At 37.7% G+C, this 16,952-nt stretch overlaps 1 protein-coding gene and 2 long non-coding RNA genes across 4 annotated transcripts in view; 1 reads left to right on the forward strand and 2 right to left on the reverse strand.

Moving 5' to 3' along the window:
- Positions 1–897: 897 nt before the first annotated feature.
- On the reverse strand, positions 898–2,280 carry LOC117526078. The gene is made up of 2 exons (XR_004565209.1): positions 1,870–2,280; positions 898–1,832 (listed from the first exon to the last, which is right to left on the reverse strand). It is a non-coding gene; the product is annotated as an uncharacterized LOC117526078 (long non-coding RNA).
- Positions 2,281–2,314: 34 nt separating this feature from the next.
- Positions 2,315–16,952, reverse strand: part of LOC117526077 (phosphoribosyl pyrophosphate synthase-associated protein 1-like) — a 42,816-nt gene continuing 28,178 nt past the window's right edge. The window contains exons 8-11 of one of the 2 annotated variants that reach the window (XM_034188089.1): positions 12,762–12,803; positions 9,016–9,086; positions 3,980–4,126; positions 2,315–2,492 (exon numbers count right to left, since the gene is read on the reverse strand). In XM_034188089.1, the coding sequence (XP_034043980.1) occupies positions 2,334–2,492; positions 3,980–4,126; positions 9,016–9,086; positions 12,762–12,803 (419 nt within the window). In that variant the 3' untranslated portion in view covers positions 2,315–2,333. The remainder of the gene's footprint in view (positions 2,493–3,979; positions 4,127–9,015; positions 9,087–12,761; positions 12,804–16,952) is intronic. The other variant, XM_034188090.1, reaches the window with a different exon arrangement.
- LOC117526080 lies at positions 2,501–3,203 on the forward strand. Its single transcript, XR_004565211.1, has 2 exons — positions 2,501–2,911; positions 2,979–3,203. It is a non-coding gene; the product is annotated as an uncharacterized LOC117526080 (long non-coding RNA).

The following is a 16,952-nucleotide window of genomic DNA, read 5'->3' on the forward strand; positions in this document are numbered from 1 at the left end:
CAACTCTGAGGCGTTTAGAACAAGTTCAGCGTCCTAGACAGAAAACAGCAACGTGATGAGTTACAGATGAATTACTGCCTCCACCTCAAACACACGAGTGCTGCGTGCTATCATCAAATCAAAAACAGTGAAGCAGAAGAAAGTGTCACCTCTGCAGCGATGTAAAACGGGGCATTTCTTAGTTTTGATGAGCTTTTGTCACAATGTATGTCACATCCCTTAAAATTTAATCCACACTGTGAAAACAACACACCTTATTAAATATAGTCGTCTAATTTCCAGTCAGATTGTCTAATTTGTACTTAATATAAGACACAAATGCTTACATTTCAGTAAGATCTAAGAACTGGTTTGTTAGTTAATAAATCTTAAAATATGTTAAGTGAAAGAGTCTTGGAAACATCTTTCTTTGAGTCATATCTGAGAAAATACAAGCTATTTCTTTTCTTTTTTTTTTTTTACTGTGCTGCCGCTCTATTTGTAAAAGATGTCACGCTTCCTAATAGTAGTATGTTAAAAATCAAATTGTTTTCTCAGCTAATTTGAAGACTTTATGAGGTGAAATCTTTGGCAGATTTTCACTTTCATTTATTAGAAGGGTTTTTTTGTTGTTGTTTTTTTGTTTTTTACCTTGAAACAAGTAAATCAAAAGAAAATCTGTCAATGCAACAAATGAAAATTCTCTTAGCTTTTTTTGCTCAATAAGGGGTTGAAATTAGCCAAGAACACTCACTTTCAGCTTTATTTGATGAGTAACAGGACGTGTTACATATTTTACAAATAACGCAACAGTTTAAAAATCTTATGGAGAGTAAAAAGCTTGTTTCATCTCAGACACAAGGTGTTTCCAAAACTCCTTCACTTAAGATTTTTAAGCTGTATAATTTTAAAACAATGTTAAGTGATTATGCAGATAGTCTGACTACAAAGACAAATATAGTTGGTAAGATTTTGTATGTTTGCAGTGAGAAGTTTAGATTTTGCAGGGAGTAAGAGATCAAGAGAAACACCTAATAAAAATCCTTTGAAAACCTCAAATCAACAGAATGAAGGAATCAACCAGCAATACAATCAATAAAATCAGTGAGAATGAGAAACCAAATTCATATGAAACTAGAAAGCAATCAGAGCACACACCCCATCAAGGCCACATATTGCTTAAAACTTATTTTATATAATCCAGATCAAATTCAGAATAAAACCCCTCATTTTCTAGGACATTAACCATCTGCTCACCAAATTTTATCAACATTATCTCTCCACTTTTTTTTAAATGTTACTCTGTGCCCAACACTCATCTGGATCTCAGTTCTAGAATATATTCCAGATCATCTCCAAAATGTAAATCACATAATTCCCAGAAAATTGTCTGATCTGATCATCAAATTTCACTCAACTAAATCCATGACTTTAATTATCTTTCTAACAGACAAACCAGTGCCAGTGAAAAAATATGTTTTTGGCGGCAGTCACACTTCTCTTTTGTGTGTGCAGTCAAAGACAAAACAAATCACCCTGGAAAGATATTTTTAAAAATGATCTTTAAGGTTTTATATGTGCTGTGTGCTAATCTGGTGTGGGCGACCTCAAGTGAATAAGGGAGGACTTACTTTCGCTTACTTTACTATCTTCAACATTTTATAGTTGACAATGCCAAATACAATATACAACATTCAAAGAACACATAGGACTAAAACAACAAAAAAATGACAGTGAATACCCTCCTCTTCATTATCTACCTATGTATCAATATACGTCTGAAAAGCAGAATATAACAGCTGATGGGATCTAAAGCACATAAATAGCCTTGTGAGTATTTTAGTTGAACTTCGCTGTGTGACATTTTAAGACCTTGTTTGAAAAAGTGACCGAAACTGAGACTGAAAGTTTGTGTTCAGGTGTGAAGCACTGAAATGTGTATTTCTGGCACTTCTACTATAACTGTACAAGTTAACTTATAAACGCACACGGTTTGAGATAATCACCTATTTTCCTCCAACTACTCAAATGCTCCTGAGCTTTGATCATTTAAATGTCACAAATCAAATAAGAACAGAAACCTTCTTAACTGGAGAATTGGTTTATTCCACACACCGAGAGGGAACACAGATTTTATTGTACAAAGCTAAGAACTGTGTCATAAGATATCAGAGGAGTTAAACAGATTTCATTAGTAACAGCCTGTTTTGTGGAATATGTTCATTCACCGAAGCACACAGGATGAAATGTGACATCTTGGTCCTTGGTTTGGCAGCATGTATTTGTTCTGAACAGGAATGTATTTGTATTTAAACACACGTGTTTACATGTGTGTTTGTTTGTTTGTTTTTGCCTCAGTCGTCCACGGCAATGTTTCGGAACAGGTAAGCCATGGACTCTCCATTGTGGATTCGCCTGATGGCCTCAGCCAGGATCATACTGACATCCACAGTTTTGATTTTTGGACACTGAAGCTTCTGTACCTCGTGAGGAACAGTGTTGGTAACCACCACCTGGGGGCGCAATACAACAGGAAGTTTCAGTCTTTGTTACAAGCAGCTGGTATTTTTCTTTTTTTTTTTTTTTTTACTTCAGCTTTTCAAGCAATACTCAAACCTGTTATCGAAAATGAATAAATAAAAATCTAAGGTTACAGTTAAATAAACACTTTTATACCTTTATTTTAAGTAATCTCAATACAACCAACATACAGAGGTGGCTTGTTGGGATTGTACAGTAATTACTGCACTAAAAGCTCAATTCCACAGAGAAAACCCCTAACATCTTTTCCACAACAGATTTAAAATAACTTAATTAAATTAAAAGTATAATACTAATTCATACAACACTGCCGTATGTGGCATATTACTCATTTTACTTTATAAATATGAGGAACTACTGTATGTTGCAAGCTGCGGCTGCTGTGCTTTATGTGAGCCTGATTCCATCAAATCTCAGAAACTAAGCAGAGTAGGTCCTGATTAGTAACTGGATGGGAGGCCTCTTAGGAAGACCGGGGCCATGCGTGTTTCTCACGGAACAACCAGAGAAGAGTCAGGAAGGGGATCCGGTGTTATAATCCCAATGCGGATCTGTACTGGGTCCACTGCGGAGACCCTGAATACCTAGGTGCAGCTGAACGACAAACTACAACTCTATGTTGCAAGCCGGGGCTGGTCTAGCATGGTTCCAGTGTGGGATGGTTCATCCTTCAGTGTTTGCTGTAGTTCAAATTACTGAAAAAATGCCAGGATTTTTGTAATGGAGCAACTACAACCTCCCCTTTGCATGCCTCCCCATGAGCAGTAACTACAAACCATACTTTTGGACGTTCCTTGCATGACCCCAAAACACAACCAAATAAAAAAAAAAAAAAAAAGGTATTGTGTCATATTAAAGATGGCGTCCAAAATGATTAATTGTTCAACATTTAATTTGTTGTAATGGCACATTTTAGGGCATTTTAATGGAAAATGGTCATTAAACATTGGCGAATGAAATTATGTAGGCAAAAAAAGTACTTATATTGTGAGCTGAAACTTTTTACATTTTTACATTTGTAGGGGTGGTGGCCAAGTGGTTAGTGTGCTTGGTTTCAGGGCGGAAGGTTCCCAGTTCAAATATTTCTCCATGTAATGTGACGTTGTGTCAGGAATGGCATCCGGTGTAAAACTTGTGCCAAATTAACATGAAGATCCACCTTGGATCTGCTGTGGTGACCCCATGTGAAAATAAGGGAGCAGACAAAGGGTCTTATATTTCAAATTTTGTCTTTTACCAATTAAAGAGAAATCATCACCAGGTTGCTTAAGACCTCATCTGTTTCACACTCACACAGGCTGCAATTTATAACCCCACAAATTGGCAACTCAAATATTTGTTTAAAAATATTTTTTTCTTAAAATCATTCAGTCCTACTGATAACTACATTTCACTTTCAATTAAACATTTAGTGACAGAACTGAATGAAACACAACAGAGCGGACCACATGGTTTTCACCTCGTCAATAGCAGACTCCTCTATTCGCCTCGGTGCTTCAGCAGACAGCAGACCATGTGTAGCCATGATGTAGATTTTGTACGCTCCCCTCTCCTTCAGGATTTCTGCCGCTGCAACAAAGCCCTCCACGTCATCTATAATGTCATCCTGAGAAAGTAGCCACATGGAAAAGAATTAAAGGGGACACCAACAAGGTTAAGAAAATCTTCAAGCAGGTTGAACAGGTGAAATACTCTCATGTCCATGGAACGAACATGTGTGCTTTAAGCCTGAAACCTGAAACATATTCACCGGCCACTTTATTAGGTACACCTGCCGGGTTGGACCCTCTTTTGCCTTCAGAACTGCCTTAATTCTTCATGGCATGGATTCAACAAGGTGTTGAAAACATTCCTCAGAGATGTTGGACCATATTGACATGGCGGCATCACACAGTCATCCATTCAACCAGTCTGCCTATTCTCCTCTGACCTCTGACATCAACAAGGCATTTTCGTCCACACACCTGACACTCATTGGATATCTTCTCTTTTTCAGATCATTCTCTGTAAACCTTAGAGATGGTTGTGTGTGAAAATACCAGTAGACCAACAGTTTATGAAAAACTCAGACCAGCCTGTCTGGTACCAACAACCATGCCATGTTCAAAGTCATAAATCCTATTTCTTCACCATTCTGATGCTCGGTTTGAACTTCAGTGAGTCGACTTCACTACATCTCAATGTCTGCATGCATTGAATTGCTGGCATGTGATTGGCTGATTTGCTATTTGTGTTAACCAGCATTTGACCAGGTGTACCTAATAAAGTGGCCAGTAAGTGTATATACAACCCCTGGCAAAAATTATGGAATCGCCGGCCTCAGAGGATGTTCATTCAGTTGTTTAATTTTGTAGAAAAAAGCAGATCACAGACATGACACAAAACTAAAGTCATTTCAAATGGCAACTTTCTGGCTTTAAGAAACACTATAAGAAATCAAGAAAAAAAGATTGTGGCAGTCAGTAACGGTTACTTTTTTAGACCAAGCAGAGGAAAAAAATATGGAATCACTCAATTCTGAGGAAAAAATTATGGAATCACCCTGTAAATTTTCATCCCCCAAATTAACACCTGCATCAAATCAGATCTGCTCGACATTGACCCTATTTGTCTTTTTGCAAGGAATGTTTTTGCAGTTTTTGCTCTGTGGCAAGATGCATTATCATCTTGAAAAATGATTTCATCATCCCCAAACATCCTTTCAATTGTCCAAAATATCAACATAAACTTGTGCATTTATTGATGATGTAATGACAGCCATCTCCCCAGTGCCTTTACCTGACATGCAGCCCCATATCATCAATGACTGTGGAAATTTACATGTTTTCTTCAGGCAGTCATCTTTATAAATCTCATTGGAAAGGCACCAAACAAAAGTTCCAGCATCATCACCTTGCCCAATGCAGATTCGAGATTCATCACTGAATATGACTTTCATCCAGTCATCCACAGTCCACAATTGCTTTTCCTTAGCCCATTGTAACCTTGTTTTTTTCTCTTTAGGTGTTAATGATGGCTTTCGTTTAGCTTTTCTGTATGTAAATCCCATTTCCTTTAGGCGGTTTCTTACAGTTCGGTCACAGACGTTGACTCCAGTTTCCTCCCATTCGTTCCTCATTTGTTTTGTTGTACATTTTTCGATTTTTGAGACATATTGCTTTAAGTTTTCTGTCTTGACGCTTTGATGTCTTCCTTGGTCTACCAGTATGTTTGCCTTTAACAACCTTCCTATGTTGTTTGCATTTGGTCCAGAGTTTAGACACAGCTGACTGTGAACAACCAACATCTTTTGCAACATTGCGTGATGATTTACTCTCTTTTAAGAGTTTGATAATCCTCTCCTTTGTTTCAACTGACATCTCTCGTGTTGGAGCCATGATTCATGTCAGTCCACTTGGTGCAACAGCTCTCCAAGGTGTGTTCACTCCTTTTTAGATGCAGACTAACGAACAGATCTGATATGATGCAGGTGTTAGTTTTGGGGATGAAAATTTACAGGGTGATTCCATAATTTTTTCCTCAGAATTGAGTGATTCCATATTTTTTTCCTCTGCTTGGTCTAAAAAAGTAACCGTTACTGACTGCAACAATCTTTTTTTCTTGATTTCTTATAGTGTTTCTTAAAGCCAGAAAGTTGCCATTTGTAATGACTTTAGTTTTGTGTCATGTCTGTGATCTGCTTTTTTTCTACAAAATTAAACAACTGAATGAACATCCTCCGAGGCCGGTGATTCCATAATTTTTGCCAGGGGTTGTAGATGCCATGTAGCTGATATCACTTAGACCATGTAATCATCATCTTGGTGGGCAAGAAAATGTCACTCTGGCTGCCATGCTTACCAAATCATTAACTGCATCCTTCAACAGTCTCTCACACTGAAAAGAATTTGGAGTAATATTTACTTTAAAAAACCTAGGAAAGTTTTTTCACTTAGAAATTCCAAGTAAATTTTACAAGGGGAATTCTTAAGTAAATTTTACTTGCATACATTAGTTTTTTCTAAAAGAATAACTCGTGTAACATTTACTAGCAATTATCAATTGAATATTTTCATTGAATTTTACTCTGTCTTTATTCATAAAAAGTTAAATTTTTCAGCTGTTCCCCTTGTTTTCACTCAAGGTTGCCACAGTAGATCCATTTTGGATCTGTGTGTTGATTTGGCACAAATTCTACACTGGATGCCCTTCCTGATGGACCTCCACATTACATGGAGACATGTGGCAGGGGTGGGGTTTGAACCGGGAACCTTCTGCACTGAAACCATGTGCACTAACCGCTTGTCCACCACCCCTGCACTGAGTTTTAAGTCCTTTTGGCTCCTCCCTTGTTTTCACTCGGAGTCGCCACAGCAGATCTTGGATCATTAGTTCATGAATGTGTTCATTATAAAACAACCATCAATGCATCTTGATGTATCTTTTTTCTAAACAGAATTTCTTTTGTCTCACTGTCTGACAAATTTAAGTATTCCATAGTAGGCAGAGGTGTGGCCAGAGGTGTTGCTCAAGATTTGTTGTTATTCCTATCTGATTTTTGCTTGAATTGCATCAGACAAAACTGGACAAAGTCATGTCAATAAGTCTTCATATATATTCATTTGTCCTCTCTCAACAATATTCACCCAGGTTTATGAGTCAGAGAAATCTGGAATTACAATCAATATAATGTCAGACTGCTTCTTGTTAAGGAGCTCTGCATTTATGCATCTCCATGATTCTTTTCTGCGTTTTAAAGTGGGTGCATTTAGCCTCAGATTATTTTGGACCAGATTTCAGTAAAGCCAGGTTACCTTTGGACTGGGCATCTAGTTTTATTAATTAATGAGATGAGATTAGATTAGATTAAATTAGATAGAACTATACTGAACCCTTGGGAAGACTCCCTCAGCGAAATTGAGGTTCCAGCAGCATTGTTTTGCAGCACATACGGTAAGAAGCACACAGACTATCAAAAGTGAAAATAAAAAAGAAAAACAGTTTGTAAATATAAATATTAATACAATATAATTGATTATAAATACAATATATAATATAATGTATCCTCTTTTGGGTTTGGATAGTGTAGACATTAAAATCACCACAAGTGGGACCATATGTACACTGGCAATGTTGATTTAACACTGTCAGTGCTAGTTTTACACTGGTGATTTTACTGTCTATCTACAGGTTAATGTCAACTTGTTTGGAATCTTGACTGTTTTGTTTTATCTTTTTAAGTGATCAGTCAGAATACACGTGGTGACATGCAGAACTGGTTTTACTTGATAATTGTGCATTCTGTTAAATTATCCATGCAGACTGTATGGATCCTGCACTCTGAGCTGCAAACATTTTGCCACATGTTCCTTTGCCTCGTAAGTGTCCAACATATTTAGATGGACAGATGTGAGTTTGTGCTCTGCATGTGGAAAACATGGTGAGACGAGGAAAGATGTGAAAGCATCAGGATGGAAAAGTCAAAGCAATGCGCCTTGAACACAGAAAATCCACAATTAAACAAATGAACATGATGTGAGGGAAACCTGAGATGTGCAATATCACTCTTCACTGATATCACTGTTAAATGAACAAACACTTATGAACCAACATCATTTCTGGCTCTACCATTTGCCCAGACATAACTCAGTTTGACTAAAAACACAAATGTTGAACTTTTTCTGCTGGCGTCACTCTGTGAACAGTTGACCCCAAGAATCATCTACCTTCACCATCTCTACTACTTGTAACCTCAGGTTACCAGCATGTTCCATCTCACTCCTGCTTAGTTTTACTCCCCTTCTCTCCCATGCGTATCTCTGCCTCTCCGGGCTAGTCTCAACTTGTTTAGAAATCTCACTACAAATTGCAATATCATCTGCAAACATCATAGTCCACAGAAGCTGATTTTGCGCACCATCACTGCAAAGAAGAAAGGGCTCGAAGCCGGTAACCCCACCCCCACCTTGAACGCATCTGTCACTAATAAGGAATGGGCAAAAGGAACTAAGGATGAAAAGGGGAAATATTTAAACTATGACAGAAATCATTTAAAGGCGCTATAAATAACTTAGTGCCAAAAGATGTCAACCTAAAACGTGAGCACCTCAGACCAAAACACAGACTTCCCTTTGACCACTCCTTCCATTCTCTTCTGTCCATTAAGAAGGAATTCCCCTTACAACTCAAATTATAGCCCTTTTAAGTAGCTCCAAGAGTTCCACATCTGTGAAAAGCCAGACCTTTGTTGATTCTAGTCTGACCACATTTTTAGCCAGAGGCTTTTTAGCCTCTGAACATACTTTCGTGGAGGGACAAATTTCTTCAAACGTTGGTTCTCTCTGCCATCTTCCATGAACAGTGGTATGTGACCATTAACTCCTGTCTCTTTTATAATTACAGGGAGGGTAAAAGTTTCACATGCACTACATGTGCAAACATGGGTGGCCCAGCTATGAAAAAACTCTGACTGCAACTCTTGTTTTTTGTTTGTTTATTTAAGTGAAAAGGTCTTACAATAAGGATGGCAATTCTGCCTCCTACATCTCCGACAACAGTGATAGGTGGTTTCTCCTTCGCCATCATAACTGGAAAACAGATTAAAAAAAGGACCACATGTTTAGATAAGGAAAAGTTAAATAAATTTAGGCAAAAATCTAATTAAAATCTTTAAATACCATGCAAGATTGCTCTACCTCAACAAGTATCCAGCTACCACAGCTTTATCCAATAGACTGACACAACTGGTGACACTTGAGGGATCTGCACAAGCTTAATGAGGTACTTGGATGTTACTGAGTGGTAGATGGACATTTGAGTGTAGAACTGAGAATCCTAGAAATGACCATACCAGGGTTGATTATCATTTGCAATCTGACCAAATACCAACATTAATAAATAATTCTAATTATGGCAAAAGATCTATGTTTAAAAATGAAATTATCCAATTAGCAGTCTTTAACCATCATTAATCTCACTTAAGTAACAGAATGGAACAGTGGACTCCAAATAATAATCGACCCTGGTCTAAATCCCAGCACATCTGAATTATAGGGTTACCACACAGAAGCCCAGATCATGCCAACAACCTTCCAAATAGCAGCAAGAGCAGGTTCAGATGTCAGTTCTCAAATCCATCTCAGTTCATCCAACAAGGTCTCAGTGCTTTTAACAAGTGTGAGTGATTCTACTCATCTGAGTAAGAAAAGAAGCTGGAAATAAAAGCCATTTTCATGGGTTAAATAAAAGATACTCAGACTCTGCACCCAAACTTCAAAGAGAAAATGAGGAGGAAAATATGCACAGAAAAAACTGCATTCATAATAACAACAACAACAATAACAGTAAAATCCCAGCATGGTTATTCTGTCTGAACCAATGAGTTGATGGTGTTCATTTTAAAGAATTAATTAAAATCTTAAATTATTAGTCACCTGCAGACTAAATAATAAAAATTTCAAGAATTCAATAAAAAAAGCTTTTTTTTTTGCTCAAAATTAAATATAAGTGCATCTCTCAGCTCACGAGTTTCCCCTTTTTCCTTTCCTAAAAGTGGAAAAACTAAAGAAGCAATTCATTACATTAAAAAGCCAACTGCTCAAATGTAAAAGCACATATCTAGTTTCTACTTCAGAGTTCAGACCATCTTAATTTGAATTAGAACAAAAATAGCCTGTGTGACCCAAAAGTTAAGTTGTGAGACATATTTAACAAAGAACACATCTGAAAAACTACAAGGGAACGAATGATGTCGTAGCTCAACACTGCAGCACTGAGGTCAGGATCCGCATTTGACACAAATCAGCTTTGCTTCAGCTCTAGGATGAGACCAGTGAACAAGCAGAAAGCTCAGCACAGTGAAATAAAACTGAAACATGAAGATGCAGTATGAAGATACTGCATTTCCTTCCTCTGTGGCACTCGCTTTCTGAAACGGCAACCATATGCAAGAATCAGTTTTCCTGATTGCTGCACTTGTCCCAGATACAAGTATCCACCAGGCTGAATGGTTTCAGGTCTTTATACAGACTATCACAAGAGGGAGGAAAAAGCTTCTGTCTGCATCCCATTTCAGACTTACTGCACCTAAGTGTGAGATGACACGCAGAAAGAATGGTATGAGGAAACTGACAAACCAGTTTGGATTTTTTTCCCCCCACCATGACACTGATGGAGTGTGTGAATTGGCAGAAGAAACAGCATGAACACAGTTCAATACCATCCTGGGAAGGGGAAGAGAAAAGAAACCTTATTCTGCACCAACCAGCTGAGTAATCAGAAGATGAGAACAGCACATCTGCTGAAATGTCAGTTTGTTTGGGTGCAACCTGTGCAGGCTTTAAAATAGACTTGGGCTGCATCCACATGCTCGGGGTTGCCACAGCTAGATCCAGGACAGCTCTGCATTAGGATTTGGAAAATGTTTTACATGGGATGGCCTTCCTGATGCCACTGTAGATGTTTTTGGAAAAACATGTGCAGCTCTTGGTGTTCCGAGGAAATAAAAAGTTTAGGAACCACTGGTCTATGGCACAATCACTGTCTTCTGAATCTAAACGTTAAGTAATGTACAGTATTTTCCAGACTATATGTCACACCATAGTATTAGTCACATCTGTCCAAAATGCATTATGAAGGAGGGGAACACATATAAGTTGCACCAGTCTATAAGTCACTTTTATTTATGAAACATGGTCTTACTAAACAAAATTAATTTAATCGGTGTATTATTTATTGATAACACAAACTACATGACCGAAAGCTAATGGCCTAGTTAATGTTACTGGATCAAGCACAAACAACTCAAAGCAAATTTTTCTTCTGGCCACTCAAGAGATAACATCTTTTCTGAAATTGTGCATGTTTACCACAATAAATGTAAGTAAATGTAGTAAAAGTCCAATACCTTTTAAAACACAATCATTAGCCTTATCATAGCATAGCTGTCTTGCTCGCTAGTGTTCCAGCTGTCCCACACAATTCATACAAGTTGAATGCTGAGCAGAATGAAGGTTATATTCCCTCTTTTTTCAATGGTGTAGTCATTCAGTTTGAGACCATGATTTATTAATTTCCCTTGTTTTCTAAGACCCCAGCATGTTCCTTTTCAATCAGATCTTGTTTTATAGCAGTTAACATCTACCTCTTTCAGATCTGTTTAGAGCTTATCACATATGCAGATGATGTTGTCTTGTGGCCATAGATGATAAATTTCTTCATATACTGTGTAAGTCACAGGACCAATAAATTAAGTGAAAAACTCACAAACAACATAAAAAACATAAAATATGGTCTGGAAAATACTGCAGCAATTCACCAGCACTGCAACACACCATATCTTTAAGATGCACACTCCCACAGGCAAGTGGAGGAGTGCAAATATATGCGGCATTTAAAAAAAAAAAAAAACATGGATCTGGAGTGTGTCAGGTGGAACTATCAATGACACGTGCACTGTGCGCTGTTTGAACTGGGTGAAAGATGGGTCATGTTGACTCTTTTCTGGGTCTCTCTGTTTGACAAATTTTATAAAGACGATTATGCTGGTTGAAGTGGGGCTTGTGATGCAGATAGGAGTTAATATTTCTCTGAGGATTATTGCATATATCAAGAAACATGAGCTGTTATGGCTGACAGTGAAAATGTCCGCAATGGCTTTTCCTTATGTTTTCTCTCATTGCATTCTGACAGACTGCTCACAACAAACATTTCGAACTTTCATAATATTTTACCTATCTAATGCTATCAAATCAAATCAATTTTATTTATATAGCGCCAAATCACAACAAACAGTTGCCCCAAGGCGCTTTATATTGTAAGGCAAAAGCCAAACAATAATTACAGAAAAACCCCAACAGTCAAAACGACCCCCTGTGAGGAAGGAAAAACTCCCTTTTAACAGGAAGAAACCTCCAGCAGAACCAGACTCAGGGGGGGCAGTCTTCTGCTGGGACTGGTTGGGGCTGAGGGCTCTTAAGGAATAAACACTAAGTTGTATCACCTAAGCAATGCATCTGTGTGTGAATATACTATTTCATACAAAAAAAAAAAAAAATTAACAGTTGGTCTGGCTGACTGCATCAGCTCTGATCTTACATGTTCACCCCTAAAAAAGCAAAACCATTTCATGTAGTTTTCTGTGCAAGTCCCACATCCCTATTTAAAATAAACTGAAAGGCCTCAGATATTCATTCTGTCAATTCATGCACGCGGCACAAACAACCCACAAGAAGCAGAAATGCATTCAAGCAATATGATCATACTTGGGAGCTCGATCCCAGGGAACGGAGTTTGATGTCTGCTGCCTGCATTCGCAAAACAGAAGGTGGTACAAAATAAAAGAAAATAAAAAGTCAGCCATGCGCAGACAGAAATAACATGCAACATATTACACAGGTTTTAAACTCTTCTTTCATGCTTCCTTTCATGAAACTGGGTCCATGAGTAACCGAGTAGCTGTTAGGAAGGAAGAAGTGTGTGTGAGCCATCAATTTGACAGGAAGCTATATTGAGTGTGATCCAGTTCCTGCTGGGAGGAGAAAGGAGGACATGAATATACATCCATGTCAAATGGGAGAGGTGGATGAAAAGTGGCATCACGGTGAGGAGGCAGAAGGTAAAATAAGTAAATCAGACTGAGGAAGAAGCAGGGCAGATGCTCGTCACTGTCTGCAGTAAACAAACCATGACTGGTAAAGAGCTGAGCTGAAAATCAGCTCCGTCATTAATGTGTATGTGATAACACAGCATATGGACACAGTATAGATGAGTTTTTCATGACAAATCACACAATATGCATTATTGAATTTATACACTGTCATAAATCACTCCCGTCTACAACAGACCATAAACTGGAGGATTTCAGTGTTTTCCCAAGAAATATTTTTTAAAAAGTGAAGTACTCAGAAATTAAAAAGCTAAACTTAATTGATGTGCTCATTACTTCAAAATCCTACCATCATCCTGCAAAGCTTGATCATGTGTTAAAAAAAGCCTTGCATTACACAAAAAATGATCACTTTTACAAATGAGTGAGTATATTAGGGCTGGGTATCGATTCAAATTTCAAGAACTGATTCGATTCCGATTTTTAAGACTCAGAATTGATTATTTTGATTCGATTCAAAACAATCCGATAGGTGGGGTTCTTCACTTCCTGTCTTTTGCTCTGCAGCCAGCGCTTCGTTCACAGGTATTATAAACTCCAATATTCTGCTGGGATTCGACAATATCAAGCATCACAAAATAAGGTTAAAGGTTTTGATCAATTAATCTGAATAATTTAAAGAGCTTTACATTGTGTAGCTGCCCTAATTATCGCTCACAAAGTTACTCTGTTCTCAAAATGAAAATGCTTTGTGCCGCACTGTTATTGCAGCGAAGGTTGGAGGAAAGATCAAGATATAACCCAAATATCCCACACATCGGAAATTATTCAGATAAAATATATCTTATTTAAAATTTGAGGTAATAATAAGTTGATTAGCAAAAACGCAAGTGTCAGGCTCTGTACCGGCTCAGGGTTTATGTCTGAGTTCATTCCTTAATTTCCACTGTGGATCCCGGCTTTACTTTTTGGATGTTTATACTTTGTCTTTTAAGTCTCAGTTTGGTTCTGTTTATTGTTTTTCTTTGTGTATGCTTTAGTCACAGGTTTCATTCTTTGGTTATCATTTAGTTTTGCAGTCATTTATTCATGGTCTTCTGTAGTAGTTATGTATTTTCTGGTTTTGCTTTTATCTTCAGTGTCTAATTGTCAGGGTGTATTCTGTTGGTCTGGGTTTTATTTTCTGTTGTCATTTATTGAGTTTCAGCCATTCATTGCATATTCTGTTGTCTCCAGTTTTTTTTTTTTATTCTCTGTTTAACTAATAATTTGTTTTGCCATTTCTATCATCATTTATTGTATTCACTTTTATGTTTCAGCCAGTATCAGTTCCATTCTAGTTTTGGTTACTTATTAGTTTTCTTGTTTTTCCACTTTTTAGACTAGTCACGTTATTTCTTAGTTTTGCAACTTTTGTTTGCTCACGTTATTTCATTTGTCTTGAGCACATTACGTTTTCCACCATTAGTTTTTCCTGTCACGTAGTTCTCTTGGTCCTGTTTGCTTTGTTTTCATTTTCTTTCACAATCTTGCACCTGCTTTAGTGTTTGTCAGTCACGCCCCTTCCAGAATCTTCTCCACACCTGTACCTCATTTCACATCCTGATTAGTCCACCAGTATTTAAGCCCTCACAGTCTCAGTCCCTCACCTGATTGTTGACTCTGTTCACTCTTTTTCATACTAGTCCGGTTTACCCTGTAGTTTTTGAAATTGCTTGTGTGCTCCAAACTCCGCCTTTCCATATCCTGAACTCAGCTTGTTTTTGATTCTGCCTCTGTCTTTGCCTGCTGTATTCCTAGATGCTGTGTGTATGACCCTAGCTCGTCTTTGGACCACGTCCCTGCCTGATACCTCTGCCTCTGTATCTGAATCTCTGTGTACCGAATCCACTGCCTGGTTGCCAGATAAAGCCTTTTATTCATCACCAGTGTTGCCACAGTTACTTTGAAAAAGTAATCCAATTACTGATTACTCCTTGAAAAAGTAACTTAGTTACTTTACTGATTACTCAGTTGGAAAAGTAACTAAGTTAGATTACTAGTTACTTTTTTAGTTACTTTCCCCAGCTGCCGACAACAACCCCCTGCCATCTCAACATGACAATACTTGTTTTGCCAAAACTCACTTTATAGTCATGCTTTCTTGACTTCAATTAAAATGAATACTTGTTTTATAAAAAGTAAAATAAAGACCTCTTTCTTGACCTCATATTTAACTGTTGACATCACTGTAACAGTAAAACTTGAAATTTCTAACCTACATTGTTTATAAATGTAACTATTAATTTTTTTCTAGCATTTAAATTCTCTCTAAACATTTTACTTGTTGAAATTATTATTTTAAGTAGTAGTAATAGTAGTTGTAGTAAAAAAAAAAAAAAAAAACGGCTTCAAAACTGGACCTTTAATCTAAGGGTGTTGTGGGGAGGCACATCCTTGCCCCACGCCCCCATTCCATCTGGATTCGCCCCTGCCTTGGCGTTTGAGCACAAAGAATGGATAACATTTATTTACGCAGGAAACATGACCAGATTTACAGGTAAGAAAGTTTTATTGTGTTTTCACATCATGTGGTCCTCAGAAAGAGAGTTTAGGTGTATTTGAGTGGAAAATAGTGTTAGTCGTTGACGTGCCTGACGCGTGGCGGAGGACCAGCTGTTTTTAGCAGCAGATACGGAGCGCCTCAGAGAAAAAAAAAAAGCATAAAAATGTCTTTGTAAAGCTCAGTGCATTTGTGCTGTTGTCACTGCTTTAAGAGGTGAGGACAAGTTGTAGCTGCTGCAAAAAACCGTGGATGAAAAGCTCGCAGCTCACTTAAAGTGGGCAGTTCAGTCTTCCTGCCCACGGACCACGTTTAATGCTGCTATCGACCCACAATGCAAAAATAATAGTAACGCACAGTGACTTGGAGAAGTAACTTTAATCTGATTACTGATTTGGAAAGATTAACGCGTTAGATTACTCGTTACTAAAAAAAAGTGGTCAGATGAGAGTAACGCATCACTGTTCATCACAACCACCCATGTCTGAGTCTACATGTGTCTCCTACTGCTTCCTGTGTCAAGCCACCATGAGCCCTGACAGCAAGTTTTAAAAGACAGTTTAAGTCAATTTCATTCAGTCAGCTAAGGGAAGAGGAACGCCACACTTTTAACTGAATTTATTTTTTTGTGTGATTTCTGATCCAAAAGACTATACCTTCTAGTCCATTATTTTCTTGTCTGAAACTTGGTGCTAAATTTGCTGTCATTTACACTTCTACAAGGATAAAATTGCTATTTATTGTAATTTATTAAGATCTTATTGCTCCCTGTTCAATTTGTACTTATTTGGTATCCCAGTGTAAATGATTTTATATATATTCTTATTGCTACATGCATTAATTGATGAGATTATAATGTCTTTGCAATATGTACGTTTAAATCAAGCTCCACAATGTTGTCAAGTTTTAGCCTCACATGGACCACAATGGAAAGAAGCTTTTGTTTTATTGTTTCATCTGTGTAACATTGATATATTCACCTTTCTGTGTTTATATTGATTTTACAAAATTAACTCAATCAATTCTGTAAATACTGATGATTTCTGTTTTACTCTAAATACTATTTTATCTGAGGGGAAAACAGTGTGGCTTGAGATCCGCCCAACAAGGCTGTCTACGTTGCCAGACTGGGAACTCATCGACTCGGCATCCAACAGTTTGGTGAACACCCGCAGTGCCAGCCACATGGTCAGCTGGTGGTCTCCAGTGACAGCGGTCACCTGCATCATTCTGTCAGCCGCCGTCTGGTTTGAATGCCGCCTGTGAGGCCTCATGCTTGATCCAGATATCCTGGATGTCTCGATG

The sequence above is a fragment of the Thalassophryne amazonica genome, chromosome 15 (genome assembly GCF_902500255.1).
Source record: "Thalassophryne amazonica chromosome 15, fThaAma1.1, whole genome shotgun sequence".
NCBI lineage: Eukaryota > Metazoa > Chordata > Actinopteri > Batrachoidiformes > Batrachoididae > Thalassophryne > Thalassophryne amazonica.